Source organism: Oncorhynchus clarkii, chromosome 23 (assembly GCF_045791955.1).
Source record: "Oncorhynchus clarkii lewisi isolate Uvic-CL-2024 chromosome 23, UVic_Ocla_1.0, whole genome shotgun sequence".
Classification (NCBI taxonomy): domain Eukaryota; kingdom Metazoa; phylum Chordata; class Actinopteri; order Salmoniformes; family Salmonidae; genus Oncorhynchus; species Oncorhynchus clarkii.
The window spans coordinates 55,533,800-55,546,509 of NC_092169.1; the positions used below are offsets into that span (position 1 = coordinate 55,533,800).

General features: G+C 50.5%; 1 protein-coding gene across 1 annotated transcript in view; it reads right to left on the reverse strand.

The window, feature by feature from the left end:
• Nucleotides 1-12,710, reverse strand: part of LOC139381128 (janus kinase and microtubule-interacting protein 3-like) — a 73,798-nt gene that overhangs the window by 38,486 nt on the left and 22,602 nt on the right. Inside the window, exons 2-3 of the mRNA XM_071124440.1 lie at nucleotides 12,227-12,469; nucleotides 11,094-11,336 (exon numbers count right to left, since the gene is read on the reverse strand). Of these exons, the coding sequence (XP_070980541.1) occupies nucleotides 11,094-11,336; nucleotides 12,227-12,469 (486 nt within the window). The remainder of the gene's footprint in view (nucleotides 1-11,093; nucleotides 11,337-12,226; nucleotides 12,470-12,710) is intronic.

Below are 12,710 nucleotides of genomic sequence, written 5' to 3' on the forward strand. Positions count from 1 at the left end.
CCACTGTCCACTGTCTCAGCCTGGGTTAGCTATAAAACCCACTGTCCCCTGTCTCAGTCTGGGTTAGCTTTAAAACCCACTGTCCACTGTCTCAGCCTGGGATAGCTTTAAAACCCACTGTCCACTGTCTCAGCCTGGGTTAGCTTTAAAACCCACTGTCCACTGTCTCAGCCTGGGTTAACTGTAAAACCCACTGTCCACTGTCCACTGTCTCAGCCTGGTTTAGCTGTAAAACCCACTGTCCACTGTCTCAGGCTGGGTTAGCTGTAAAACCCACTGTCCACTGTCTCAGGCTGGGTTAGCTGTAAAACCCACTGTCCACTGTCTCAGCCTGGGTTAGCTGTAAAACCCACTGTCCACTGTCTCAGCCTGGGTTAGCTGTAAAACCCACTGTCCACTGTCTCAGCCTGGGTTAGCTGTAAAACCCACTGGCTGCTGTCCACTGTCTCAGCCTGGGTTAGCTGTAAAACCCACTGGTTGCTGTCCACTGTCTCAGCCTGGGTTAGCTGTAAAACCCAATGTCCACTGTCTCAGCCTGGGATAGCTGTAAAACCCACTGTCCACTATCTCAGCCTGGGTTAGCTGTAAAACCCACTGTCTCAGCCTGAGTTAGCTGCAAAACCCACTGTCCACTATCTCAGCCTGGGTTAGCTGTAAAACCCACTGGCTGCTGTCCACTGTCTCAGCCTGGGTTAGCTATAAAACCCACTGTCCCCTGTCTCAGCCTGGGTTAGCTTTAAAACCCACTATTCACTGTCTCAGCCTGGGTTAGCTGTAAAACCCACTGTCCACTGTCCACTGTCTCAGCCTGGTTTAGCTGTAAAACCCACTGTCCACTGTCTCAGCCTGGGTTAGCTGAAAAACCCACTGTCCACTGTATCGGGCTGGTTTAGCTGTAAAACCCACTGTCCACTGTCTCAGCCTGGGTTAGCTGTAAAACCCACTGTCCACTGTCTCAGCCTGAGTTAGCTGCAAAACCCACTGTCCACTGTCTCAGCCTGGGGTAGCTGTAAAACCCACTGTCCACTGTCTCAGGCTGGGTTAGCTGTAAAACCCACTGTCCACTGTCTCAGGCTGGGTTAGCTGTAAAACCCACTGTCCACTGTCTCAGCCTGGGTTAGCTGTAAAACCCACTGTCCACTGTCTCAGCCTGGGTTAGCTGTAAAACCCACTGTCCACTGTCTCAGCCTGGGTTAGCTGTAAAACCCACTGTCCACTGTCTCAGCCTGGGTTAGCTGTAAAACCCACTGGCTGCTGTCCACTGACTCAGCCTGGGTTAGCTGTAAAACCCACTGGTTGCTGTCCACTGTCTCAGCCTGGGTTAGCTGTAAAACCCAATGTCCACTGTCTCAGCCTGGGATAGCTGTAAAACCCACTGTCCACTATCTCAGCCTGGGTTAGCTGTAAAACCCACTGTCTCAGCCTGAGTTAGCTGCAAAACCCACTGTCCACTATCTCAGCCTGGGTTAGCTGCAAAACCCACTGTCCACTGTCCACTGTCTCAGCCTGGGTTAGCTATAAAACCCACTGTCCCCTGTCTCAGCCTGGGTTAGCTTTAAAACCCACTATTCACTGTCTCAGCCTGGGTTAGCTGTAAAACCCACTGTCCACTGTCCACTGTCTCAGCCTGGTTTAGCTGTAAAACCCACTGTCCACTGTCTCAGCCTGGGTTAGCTGAAAAACCCACTGTCTACTGTATCGGGCTGGTTTAGCTGTAAAACCCACTGTCCACTGTCTCAGCCTGGGTTAGCTGTAAAACCCACTGTCCACTGTCTCAGCCTGAGTTAGCTGCAAAACCCACTGTCCACTGTCTCAGCCTGGGGTAGCTGTAAAACCCACTGTCCACTGTCTCAACCTGGGTTAGCTGTAAAACCCACTGTCTCAGCCTGGGTTAGCTGTAAAACCCACTGTCCACATTCCACTGTCTCAGCCTGGGTTAGCTATAAAACCCACTGTCTACTGTATCGGGCTGGTTTAGCTGTAAAACCCACTGTCCACTGTCTCAGCCTGAGTTAGCTGCAAAACCCACTGTCCACTGTCTCAGCCTGGGGTAGCTGTAAAACCCACTGTCCACTGTCTCAACCTGGGTTAGCTGTAAAACCCACTGTCTCAGCCTGGGTTAGCTGTAAAACCCACTGTCCACATTCCACTGTCTCAGCCTGGGTTAGCTATAAAACCCACTGTCCACTGTCTCAGCCTGGTTTAGCTGTAAAACCCACTGTCCACTGTCTCAGGCTGGGTTAGCTGTAAAACCCACTGTCCACTGTCTCAGGCTGGGTTAGCTGTAAAACCCACTATCCACTGTCTCAGCCTGGGTTAGCTGTAAAACCCACTGTCCACTGTCTCAGCCTGGGTTAGCTGTAAAACCCACTGTCCAATGTCTCAGCCTGGGTTAGCTGTAAAACCCACTGTCCACTGTCTCAGCCTGGGTTAGCTGTAAAACCCACGGTCAACTGTCTCATCCTGGGTTAGCTGTAAAACCCACCGTCCACTGTCTCAGGCTGGGTTAGCTGTAAAACCCACTGGCTGCTGTCCACTGTCTCAGCCTGGGTTAGCTGTAAACGCACTGTCCACTGTCTCAGCCTTGGTTAGCTGTAAAACCCACTGGCTACTGTCCACTGTCTCAGCCTGGGTTAGCTGTAAACCCACTGTCCACTGTCTCAGCCTGGGTTAGCTGTAAAACCCACTGTCCACTGTCTCAGCCTGTGTTAGCTGTAAAACCCACTGTACACTGTCTCAGCCTGGGTTAGCTGTAAAATCCAATGTCCACTGTCTCAGCCTGGGTTAGCTGTAAAACCCAATGTCCACTGTCTCAGCATGGGTTAGCTGTAAAACCCACTGGTTGCTGTCCACTGTCTCAGCCTGGGTTAGCTGTAAAACCCAATGTCCACTGTCTCAGCCTGGGATAGCTGTAAAACCCACTGTCCACTATCTCAGCCTGGGTTAGCTGTAAAACCCACTGTCTCAGCCTGAGTTAGCTGCAAAACCCACTGTCCACTATCTCAGCCTGGGTTAGCTTCAAAACCCACTGTCCACTATCTCAGCATGGGTTAGCTGTAAAACCCACTGTCTCAGCCTGGGTTAGCTGTACAACCCACTGTCCACTGTCTCAGCCTGGGTTAGCTGTAAAACCCACTGTCCACTATCTCAGCCTGGGTTAGCTGTAAAATCCAATGTCTCAGCCTGGGTTAGCTGTAAACCCCACTGTCTCAGCCTGGGTTAGCTGTAAAACCCACTGTCCACTGTCTCAGCCTGGGTTAGCTGTAAAACCCACTGGCTGCTGTCCACTGTCTCAGCCTGGGTTAGCTGTAAAACCCACTGTCCACTGTCTCAGCCTGGGTTAGCTGTAAAACCCACTGTCCACTGTCTCAGCCTGGGTTAGCTGTAAAACCCACTGGCTGCTGTCCACTGACTCAGCCTGGGTTAGCTGTAAAACCCACTGGTTGCTGTCCACTGTCTCAGCCTGGGTTAGCTGTAAAACCCAATGTCCACTGTCTCAGCCTGGGATAGCTGTAAAACCCACTGTCCACTATCTCAGCCTGGGTTAGCTGTAAAACCCACTGTCTCAGCCTGAGTTAGCTGCAAAACCCACTGTCCACTATCTCAGCCTGGGTTAGCTGCAAAACCCACTGTCCACTGTCCACTGTCTCAGCCTGGGTTAGCTATAAAACCCACTGTCCCCTGTCTCAGCCTGGGTTAGCTTTAAAACCCACTATTCACTGTCTCAGCCTGGGTTAGCTGTAAAACCCACTGTCCACTGTCCACTGTCTCAGCCTGGTTTAGCTGTAAAACCCACTGTCCACTGTCTCAGCCTGGGTTAGCTGAAAAACCCACTGTCTACTGTATCGGGCTGGTTTAGCTGTAAAACCCACTGTCCACTGTCTCAGCCTGGGTTAGCTGTAAAACCCACTGTCCACTGTCTCAGCCTGAGTTAGCTGCAAAACCCACTGTCCACTGTCTCAGCCTGGGGTAGCTGTAAAACCCACTGTCCACTGTCTCAACCTGGGTTAGCTGTAAAACCCACTGTCTCAGCCTGGGTTAGCTGTAAAACCCACTGTCCACATTCCACTGTCTCAGCCTGGGTTAGCTATAAAACCCACTGTCTACTGTATCGGGCTGGTTTAGCTGTAAAACCCACTGTCCACTGTCTCAGCCTGAGTTAGCTGCAAAACCCACTGTCCACTGTCTCAGCCTGAGTTAGCTGCAAAACACACTGTCCACTGTCTCAGCCTGGGGTAGCTGTAAAACCCACTGTCCACTGTCTCAACCTGGGTTAGCTGTAAAACCCACTGTCTCAGCCTAGGTTAGCTGTAAAACCCACTGTCCACATTCCACTGTCTCAGCCTGGGTTAGCTATAAAACCCACTGTCCACTGTCTCAGCCTGGTTTAGCTGTAAAACCCACTGTCCTCTGTCTCAGGCTGGGTTAGCTGTAAAACCCACTGTCCACTGTCTCAGGCTGGGTTAGCTGTAAAACCCACTATCCACTGTCTCAGCCTGGGTTAGCTGTAAAACCCACTGTCCACTGTCTCAGCCTGGGTTAGCTGTAAAACCCACTGTCCAATGTCTCAGCCTGGGTTAGCTGTAAAACCCACTGTCCACTGTCTCAGCCTGGGTTAGCTGTAAAACCCACCGTCCACTGTCTCAGGCTGGGTTAGCTGTAAAACCCACTGGCTGCTGTCCACTGTCTCAGCCTGGGTTAGCTGTAAACCCACTGTCCACTGTCTCAGCCTGGGTTAGCTGTAAAACCCACTGGCTACTGTCCACTGTCTCAGCCTGGGTTAGCTGTAAACCCACTGTCCACTGTCTCAGCCTGGGTTAGCTGTAAAACCCACGGTCAACTGTCTCATCCTGGGTTAGCTGTAAAACCCACCGTCCACTGTCTCAGGCTGGGTTAGCTGTAAAACCCACTGGCTGCTGTCCACTGTCTCAGCCTGGGTTAGCTGTAAACCCACTGTCCACTGTCTCAGCCTGGGTTAGCTGTAAAACCCACTGGCTACTGTCCACTGTCTCAGCCTGGGTTAGCTGTAAACCCACTGTCCACTGTCTCAGCCTGGGTTAGCTGTAAAACCCACTGGCTACTGTCCACTGTCTCAGCCTGGGTTAGCTGTAAAATCCAATGTCCACTGTCTCAGCCTGGGTTAGCTGTAAAACCCACTGTCCACTGTCTCAGCATGGGTTAGCTGTAAAACCCACTGGTTGCTGTCCACTGTCTCAGCCTGGGTTAGCTGTAAAACCCAATGTCCACTGTCTCAGCCTGGGATAGCTGTAAAACCCACTGTCCACTATCTCAGCCTGGGTTAGCTGTAAAACCCACTGTCTCAGCCTGAGTTAGCTGCAAAACCCACTGTCCACTATCTCAGCCTGGGTTAGCTTCAAAACCCACTGTCCACTATCTCAGCATGGGTTAGCTGTAAAACCCACTGTCTCAGCCTGGGTTAGCTGTACAACCCACTGTCCACTGTCTCAGCCTGGGTTAGCTGTAAAACCCACTGTCCACTATCTCAGCCTGGGTTAGCTGTAAAATCCAATGTCTCAGCCTGGGTTAGCTGTAAACCCCACTGTCTCAGCCTGGGTTAGCTGTAAAACCCACTGTCCACTGTCTCAGCCTGGGTTAGCTGTAAAACCCACTGTCTCAGCCTGGGTTAGCTGTAAAACCCACTGTCTAAGCCTGGGTTAGCTGTAAAAACCCACTGTCTCAGCCTGGGTTAGCTGTAAAAACCCACTGTCTCAGCCTGGGATAGCTGTAAACCCACTGTCCACTGTCTCAGCCTGGGTTAGCTGTAAAACCCACTGTCTCAGCCTGGGTTAGCTGTAAAAACCCACTGTCTCAGCCTGGGTTAGCTGAAAAACCCACTGTCTCATCCTGGGTTAGCTGTAAAACCCACTGTCCACTGTCTCAGCGTGGGTTAGCTGTAAACTCACTGTCCACTGTCTCAGCCTGTGTTAGCTGTAAAACCCACTGTCTCAGCCTGGGTTAGCTGTAAAACCCACTGTCTCAGCCTGGGTTAGCTGTAAAACCCACTGCCCACTGTCTCAGCCTGGGTTAGCTTTAAAACCCACTGTCTCAGCCTGGGTTAGCTTTAAAACCCACTGTCCACTGTCTCAGCCTGGGTTAGCTGTAAAACCCACTGTCTCAGCCAGGGTTAGCTGTAAAACCCACTGTCTCAGCCTGTGTTAGCTGTAAAACCCACTGTCCACTGTCTCAGCCTGGGTTAACTGTAAAACCCACTGTCCACTGTCTCAGCCTGGGTTAGCTGTAAAACCCACTGTCCACTGTCTCAGCCTGGGTTAGCTGCAAAACCCACTGTCCACTATCTCAGCCTGGGTTAGCTGCAAAACCCACTGTCTCAGCCTGAGTTAGCTGCAAAACCCACTGTCCACTATCTCAGCCTGGGTTAGCTTCAAAACCCACTGTCCACTATCTCAGCCTGGGTTAGCTGTAAAACCCACTGTCTCAGCCTGGGTTAGCTGTACAACCCACTGTCCACTGTCTCAGCCTGGGTTAGCTGTAAAACCCACTGTCCACTATCTCAGCCTGGGTTAGCTGTAAAACCCACTGTCTCAGCCTGGGTTAGCTGTAAAACCCACTGTCCACTGTCTCAGCCTGGGTTAGCTGTAAAACCCACTGTCTCAGCCTGGGTTAGCTGTAAAACCCACTGTCTAAGCCTGGGTTAGCTGTAAAAACCCACTGTCTCAGCCTGGGTTAGCTGTAAAAACCCACTGTCTCAGCCTGGGTTAGCTGTAAACCCACTGTCCACTGTCTCAGCCTGGGTTAGCTGTAAAACCCACTGTCTCAGCCTGGGTTAGCTGTAAAAACCCACTGTCTCAGCCTGGGTTAGCTATAAAAACCCACTGTCTCAGCCTGGGTTAGCTGTAAAACCCACTGTCCACTGTCTCAGCCTGGGTTAGCTGTAAAACCCACTGTCTTAGCCTGGGTTAGCTGTAAACTCACTGTCCACTGTCTCAGCCTGTGTTAGCTGTAAAACCCACTGTCTCAGCCTGGGTTAGCTGTAAAACCCACTGTCTCAGCCTGGCTTAGCTGTAAAACCCACTGTCCACTGTCTCAGCCTGGGTTCGCTGTAAATCCCACTGTCTCAGCCTGGGTTAGCTGTAAAACCCACTGTCCACTGTCTCAGCCTGGGTTAGCTGTAAAACCCACTGTCTCAGCCTGGGTTAGCTGTAAAACCCACTGTCTCAGCCTGTGTTAGCTGTAAAACCCACTGTCCACTGTCTCAGCCTGGGTTAGCTGTAAAACCCACTGTCTCAGCCTGGGTAAGCTGTAAAACCCACTGTCCACTGTCTCAGCCTGGGTTAGCTGTAAAACCCACTGTCTCAGCCTGGGTTAGCTGTAAAAACCCACTGTCCACTGTCTCAGCCTGGTTTAGCTGTAAAACTCACTGTCCACTGTCTCAGCCTGGGTTAGCTGTAAAACCCCACTGTCTCAGCCTGGGTTAGCTGTAAAACCCACTGTCCACTGTCTCAGCCTGGGTTAGCTGTAAAACCCACTGTCCACTGTCTCAGCCTGGGTTAGCTGTAAAACCCACTGTCTCAGCCTGGGTTAGCTGTAAAACCCACTGTCCACTGTCTCAGCCTGGGTTAGCTGTAAAACCCACTGTCCACTGTCTCAGCCTGGGTTAGCTGTAAAACCCACTGTCTCAGCCTGGGTTAGCTGTAAAACCCACTGTCCACTGTCTCAGCCTGGGTTAGCTGTAAAACCCACTGTCCACTGTCTCAGCCTGGTTTAGCTGTAAAACCCACTGTCTCAGCCTGGGTTAGCTGTAAAACCCACTGTCTACTGTCTCAACCTGGGTTAGCTGTAAAACCCACTGTCTCAGGCTGGGTTAGCTGTAAAACCCACTGTCCACTGTCTCAGCCTGGGTTAGCTGTAAAACCCACTGTCCACTGCAGGAATAAAGGCTGCAGTGCTGCTGTCCATGTTCACTTGATCTTCGCTATTGGTGGGAAACTCTTTTGCCTTTCAGCACAGAGCACATACACTGCTAACCATTGGTAGGCCACAGACACACAGACACACAGATACACAGATACACAGATACACAGACACTGCTAACCATTGGTTGGCCACAGGCACACAGACACTGCTAACCATTGGTAGGCCACAGACACACAGACACTGCTAACCATTGGTTGGCCACAGACACACAGACACAGAGACACTGCTAACCATTGGTTGGCCACAGACACACAGACACTGTTAACCATTGGTAGGCCACAGACACACAGACACTGCTAACCATTGGTTGGCCACAGACACACAGACACAGAGACACTGCTAACCATTGGTTGGCCACAGACACACAGACACAGAGAGCACTGAGAGAATTTTTCAAATCATGGCGCTTCAGATCTCAAGATGTAATCTTTAGAAGAGTCCAAAAGCCCTGCTGATGCTCAGAAATCCCAGCAACCACTGGAGCATGGCACACAGAAGCACAGCATCCATTTAGCCAAGCAGTGCAGTGAAATATGATTTTGGGAGTCTGGATGAGTCTCCCAGCTGGCTTCACTCACTGTGTTCTGTGAAAACTAGATTGACTGCACCTACCCATCTGCTGTCAGAGTCGTGTGTATAGGTGGCACGGAAGTCAGGCGCAGGAGAGTCAAACGGAGGGTTAAATGGAGTCTTTTAATGAATGTCCACGTAACATGCTCCATAACACTAATACGAATAGAATATAAACAAACCTGGGTACGAGGACCCGTCGCGCAAAACACAACACTGACAATAAACAATCTTTGACAAAAGACATGAGGGGAAACAGAGGGTTAAATACACAACAGGTAATGAATGGGATTGGAACCAGGTGTGTAGGAAGAAGACAAGACAAAACCAATGGAAAATGAAAAATGGATCACTGATGCCCACCTGAACAAGCACCGCCTGAACAAGGAGAGGCAACGACTTCGGCAGAAGTCGTGACATCTGCAGACACTCAAGAAAGGTGTTTAGAGATGCTCTTAGACCACTCTCCTCTCCCCCCTTCTCTACTTCATCTTCTCTCCTCTTCTCCCTCTCCTCTCCCATATTTTCTCTATTTCCTCTTTTCTCCTCTTCTCCCTCTCCTCTCCCCCCTTTTTTCTACTTCCTCTCCTCTCCTCTCCTCTCCTCTCCTCTCCTCCTTCCTATTCTCATTCTCCTTCTCCCCTCTCTCTCTTCTCTTCTCTGTACCTTAGTGCCTGTCTGCCTGGTATTAACCCTCTGGCATTAGGGAGTTTCAGATCAAGTATAGTCATGATTCTATCAATGCAGCTGTGTATCTCGTCTCCTCCTTCAGACACAGCACAGAGTACAGGGAACAGGGTTCAGTTTACCTTCCTCTCTCTCCACTGACAGAGGACCAGACAGTCATTCCCAGAAGCAGATGCTTCCCTCCTCACTAATTGGTGTAAACATGGCTCATATTTCTTATACCAGTCATCCTTTCAACTCCATGATGTGAAGTGAACAAGTGCACACTTTGGGAGACAGGACAGATGATTGGAAAGCAGGGTGTGAAAAATGATTGGTTTAGTGTCCTCTCTACTTCCAGACAGCCCGTATCATTCCCAGATAGCCAGTTGCTATGTTCCACACATATATAGTACATCTCTATCACCGTATCTATGACTAAGAACCATCGGAGGGTGTCGTCCCATCAGTGTGTGTGTGTGTGTGTGTGTGTGTGTGTGTGTGTGTGTGTGTGTGTGTGTGTGTGTGTGTGTGTGTGTGTGTGTGTGTGTGTGTTAGACAGAAGGAAGGCAGGAAGGAAATCAGGAAGGAAGGAAGGAGGGAAGACAGGCATACAGACAGGCATACAGGCAGGGGAAGAGAGAGAGAGACAGAGAGAGAGACAGAGAGAGAGACAGAGAGAGAGACAGAGAGAGAGACAGAGAGAGAGACAGAGAGAGAGAGACAGACAGACAGACAGACAGACAGACAGGAAGTGCCCAATGAGAACACTATGCCAAAATCCATGTTGTCCTGGCTGACATTTTAAAAGCATTTTTAATTGACATGATTGAGCCATAAATCAATCATCCTTGGAAAAAAACTAAAATCCAGATGTGAAAAATGAGCATCGGTTGTGCTTGACATTTGGCAACATGCAGGGTAACGTTCTTCAATATCGCTGAGCTACAGTTATGTCTCGGTATACAACGTGCTTGTATTTTAAGCAAGAGAGATTTCCTGTAAAAGGTGTTATGAAATGGTTAGGAGTTCCGTACCTAGCGACCTCATCACGCCGTACCAATAATTAGGGTAACGCATACCCTCCTGTGTCTAATTTCTTCATTCTTCATATCCTGGTTCCAATCCCATTCATTACAGGCAGTATTAGGACAGTGCTAGCCTATTGCTGAGGCAGTATTAGGGCAGTGCTATTCTATTGCTGAGGCAGTATTAGGACAGTGCTAGCCTATTGCTGAGGCAGTATTAGGGCAGTGCTAGCCTATTGCTGAGGCAGTATTAGGACAGTGCTAGCCTATTGCTGAGGCAGTATCAGGGCAGTGCTAGCCTATTGCTGAGGCAGTATTGGGGCAGTGCTAGCCTATTGCTATTTCTATTCAGGAGTGTATACATTGATATGTCACTATGGATGACTGAACCAGACTTTCGGGAAAGTGGTGCCTCCTGGAGCTTAGTACATCAGAGTGCATCCCAAATGACATCCTATGTAGTTCACTACTTTGACCAGAACCAATAGAGCTCTGGCCAAAAGTAGTTCCCTATGTAGGGACGATCTCCCTATGCAGGACGATCTCTGAGCTCTCCTCACAGGTCACCTGATCTCTACTCACTACAGCCCATTAAAGCCCATTACAGTAAACGCCATGTTATCAGCCCTCCATTACACATTACACTCTCATTCAGAAGGGATCATGGGACTGTAAATAACATGTACAGTTTATAAAGTAATGAGGTCCACTCTGCTGTGTGTGTGTGTGTGTGTGTGTGTGTGTGTGTGTGTGTGTGTGTGTGTGTGTGTGTGTGTGTGTGTGTGTGTGTGTGTGTGTGTGTGTGTGTGTGTGTGTGTGTGTGTGTGTGTGTGTGTGTGTGTGTGTGTGATGAGGAGTATAAATCCCTCTCACCAGTCTGCGTATCTCCCTCTCACACTCCCTCTTGATGCGGGTGATCTCCTCCTGGTGTACATGATAGACGGACCGTATCTCAGCAGCCTTGGTCTTGTCTGCCTGGACGGCCAAGTTCAGAGCTTCCTCCATCTGTCTCTTCATGCCCTTCAGCTCATAGATCTCCTGCTGTAGTCTGCTCCTCTCCCCCTCAAAACCACGCCTGGCCTCCTCACGCGCCTCCGCAAACAGAGCCGTCTTCACCTGACAGGGAGGGTAGGTTACCCGGAGGTTAGAGTGGTGGACCAGTAACCAGAATGTCCGCCGCAGGTTCCCTGATGGACTGGACTGGCTACTGGCTGCTTGTATCAGAACATTACTAAAATCCACTACCACCTAAACATCTCCCAGGATGCTGCACTGCAGCTGAACCTGTGCTGTATCTAGCCTGTCCTGCGTGTGTGTGTATCAGTGGTGTCCAGGGGCCTCCATTCTCTCCTGTGTGTATATGTATCAGTGGTGTCCAGGGTGACCATTCTCTCCTGTGTGTGTGTGTGTATCAGTGGTGGCCATTCTCTCCTGTGTGTGTATGTATCAGTGGTGTCCAGAAGGCTCCCATTCTCTCCTGTGTGTGTGTGTATCAGTGTGGTCCAGGGGGCCCCCATTCTCTCCTGTGTGTGTATGTATCAGTGTGGTCCAGGGGGCTGCCATTCTCTCCTGTGTGTGTGTGTGTATCAGTGGTGTTCAGGGGGCTGCCATTCTCTCCTGTGTGTGTGTGTCTCAGTGGTGTTCAGGGGGCTCACATTCTCTCCTGTATGTGTGTGTGTATCAGTGGTGTCCAGGGCAACCATTCTCTCCTGTGTGTGTGTGTATCAGTGTGGTCCAGGGGCCTTCCATTCTCTCCTGTGTGTGTGTGTGTGTGTATCAGTGGTGTCCAGGGGGCTCACATTCTCTCCTGTGTGTGTACGTATCAGTGGTGTCCAGGGGCCTCCATTCTCTCCTGTGTGTGTATGTATCAGTGGTGTCCAGGGGGCTCACATTCTCTCCTGTGTGTGTATGTATCAGTGGTGTCCAGGGGATTGGGAATAACGTAAGACAGCAAAAATATGAACTTCCGATTCCAATTTTGACAATGAAGTTGTATTGTATGGTACCTTGTCTGTGGATCCATCTCGCAGCGCATTAACCAGCGCCTGTAGTCTCTGGATCTCTCCGTCTTTGATCTTGATAACCCTCATCAGCTCCAGCTCGTGGGTCCGTAGCAGCGTCTCCCTGAGCCCCTGGAGCTCCTTAGTCTTCTCCTCGTGGAGCTTGGCCTTCAGCTCAGTCACCACCACTGTAGACTTGTGTTGCTCATGTCTCACCTCATGGCTCTTCTCTCTCTCCAGCTTACTAACCTAGAGAAAGAGAGAGAGAGGGAGAGAGAGAGAGGGAGAGAGAGAGGGGGAGAGAGAGAGACGGACGGACGGAGGGAGAGAGAGAGAGAGGGAGAGAGAGAGAGACGGACAGACGGAGAGAGAGAGAGAGGGAGAGAGAGGGTGATGGACAGAGAGAAAGCGAGAGAGAGAGAGAGAGAGAGAGAGAGAGAGTGAGTGAGAGAGAGAGAGAGGAACAGCGAGAGAGAGAGAGTGAGTGAGA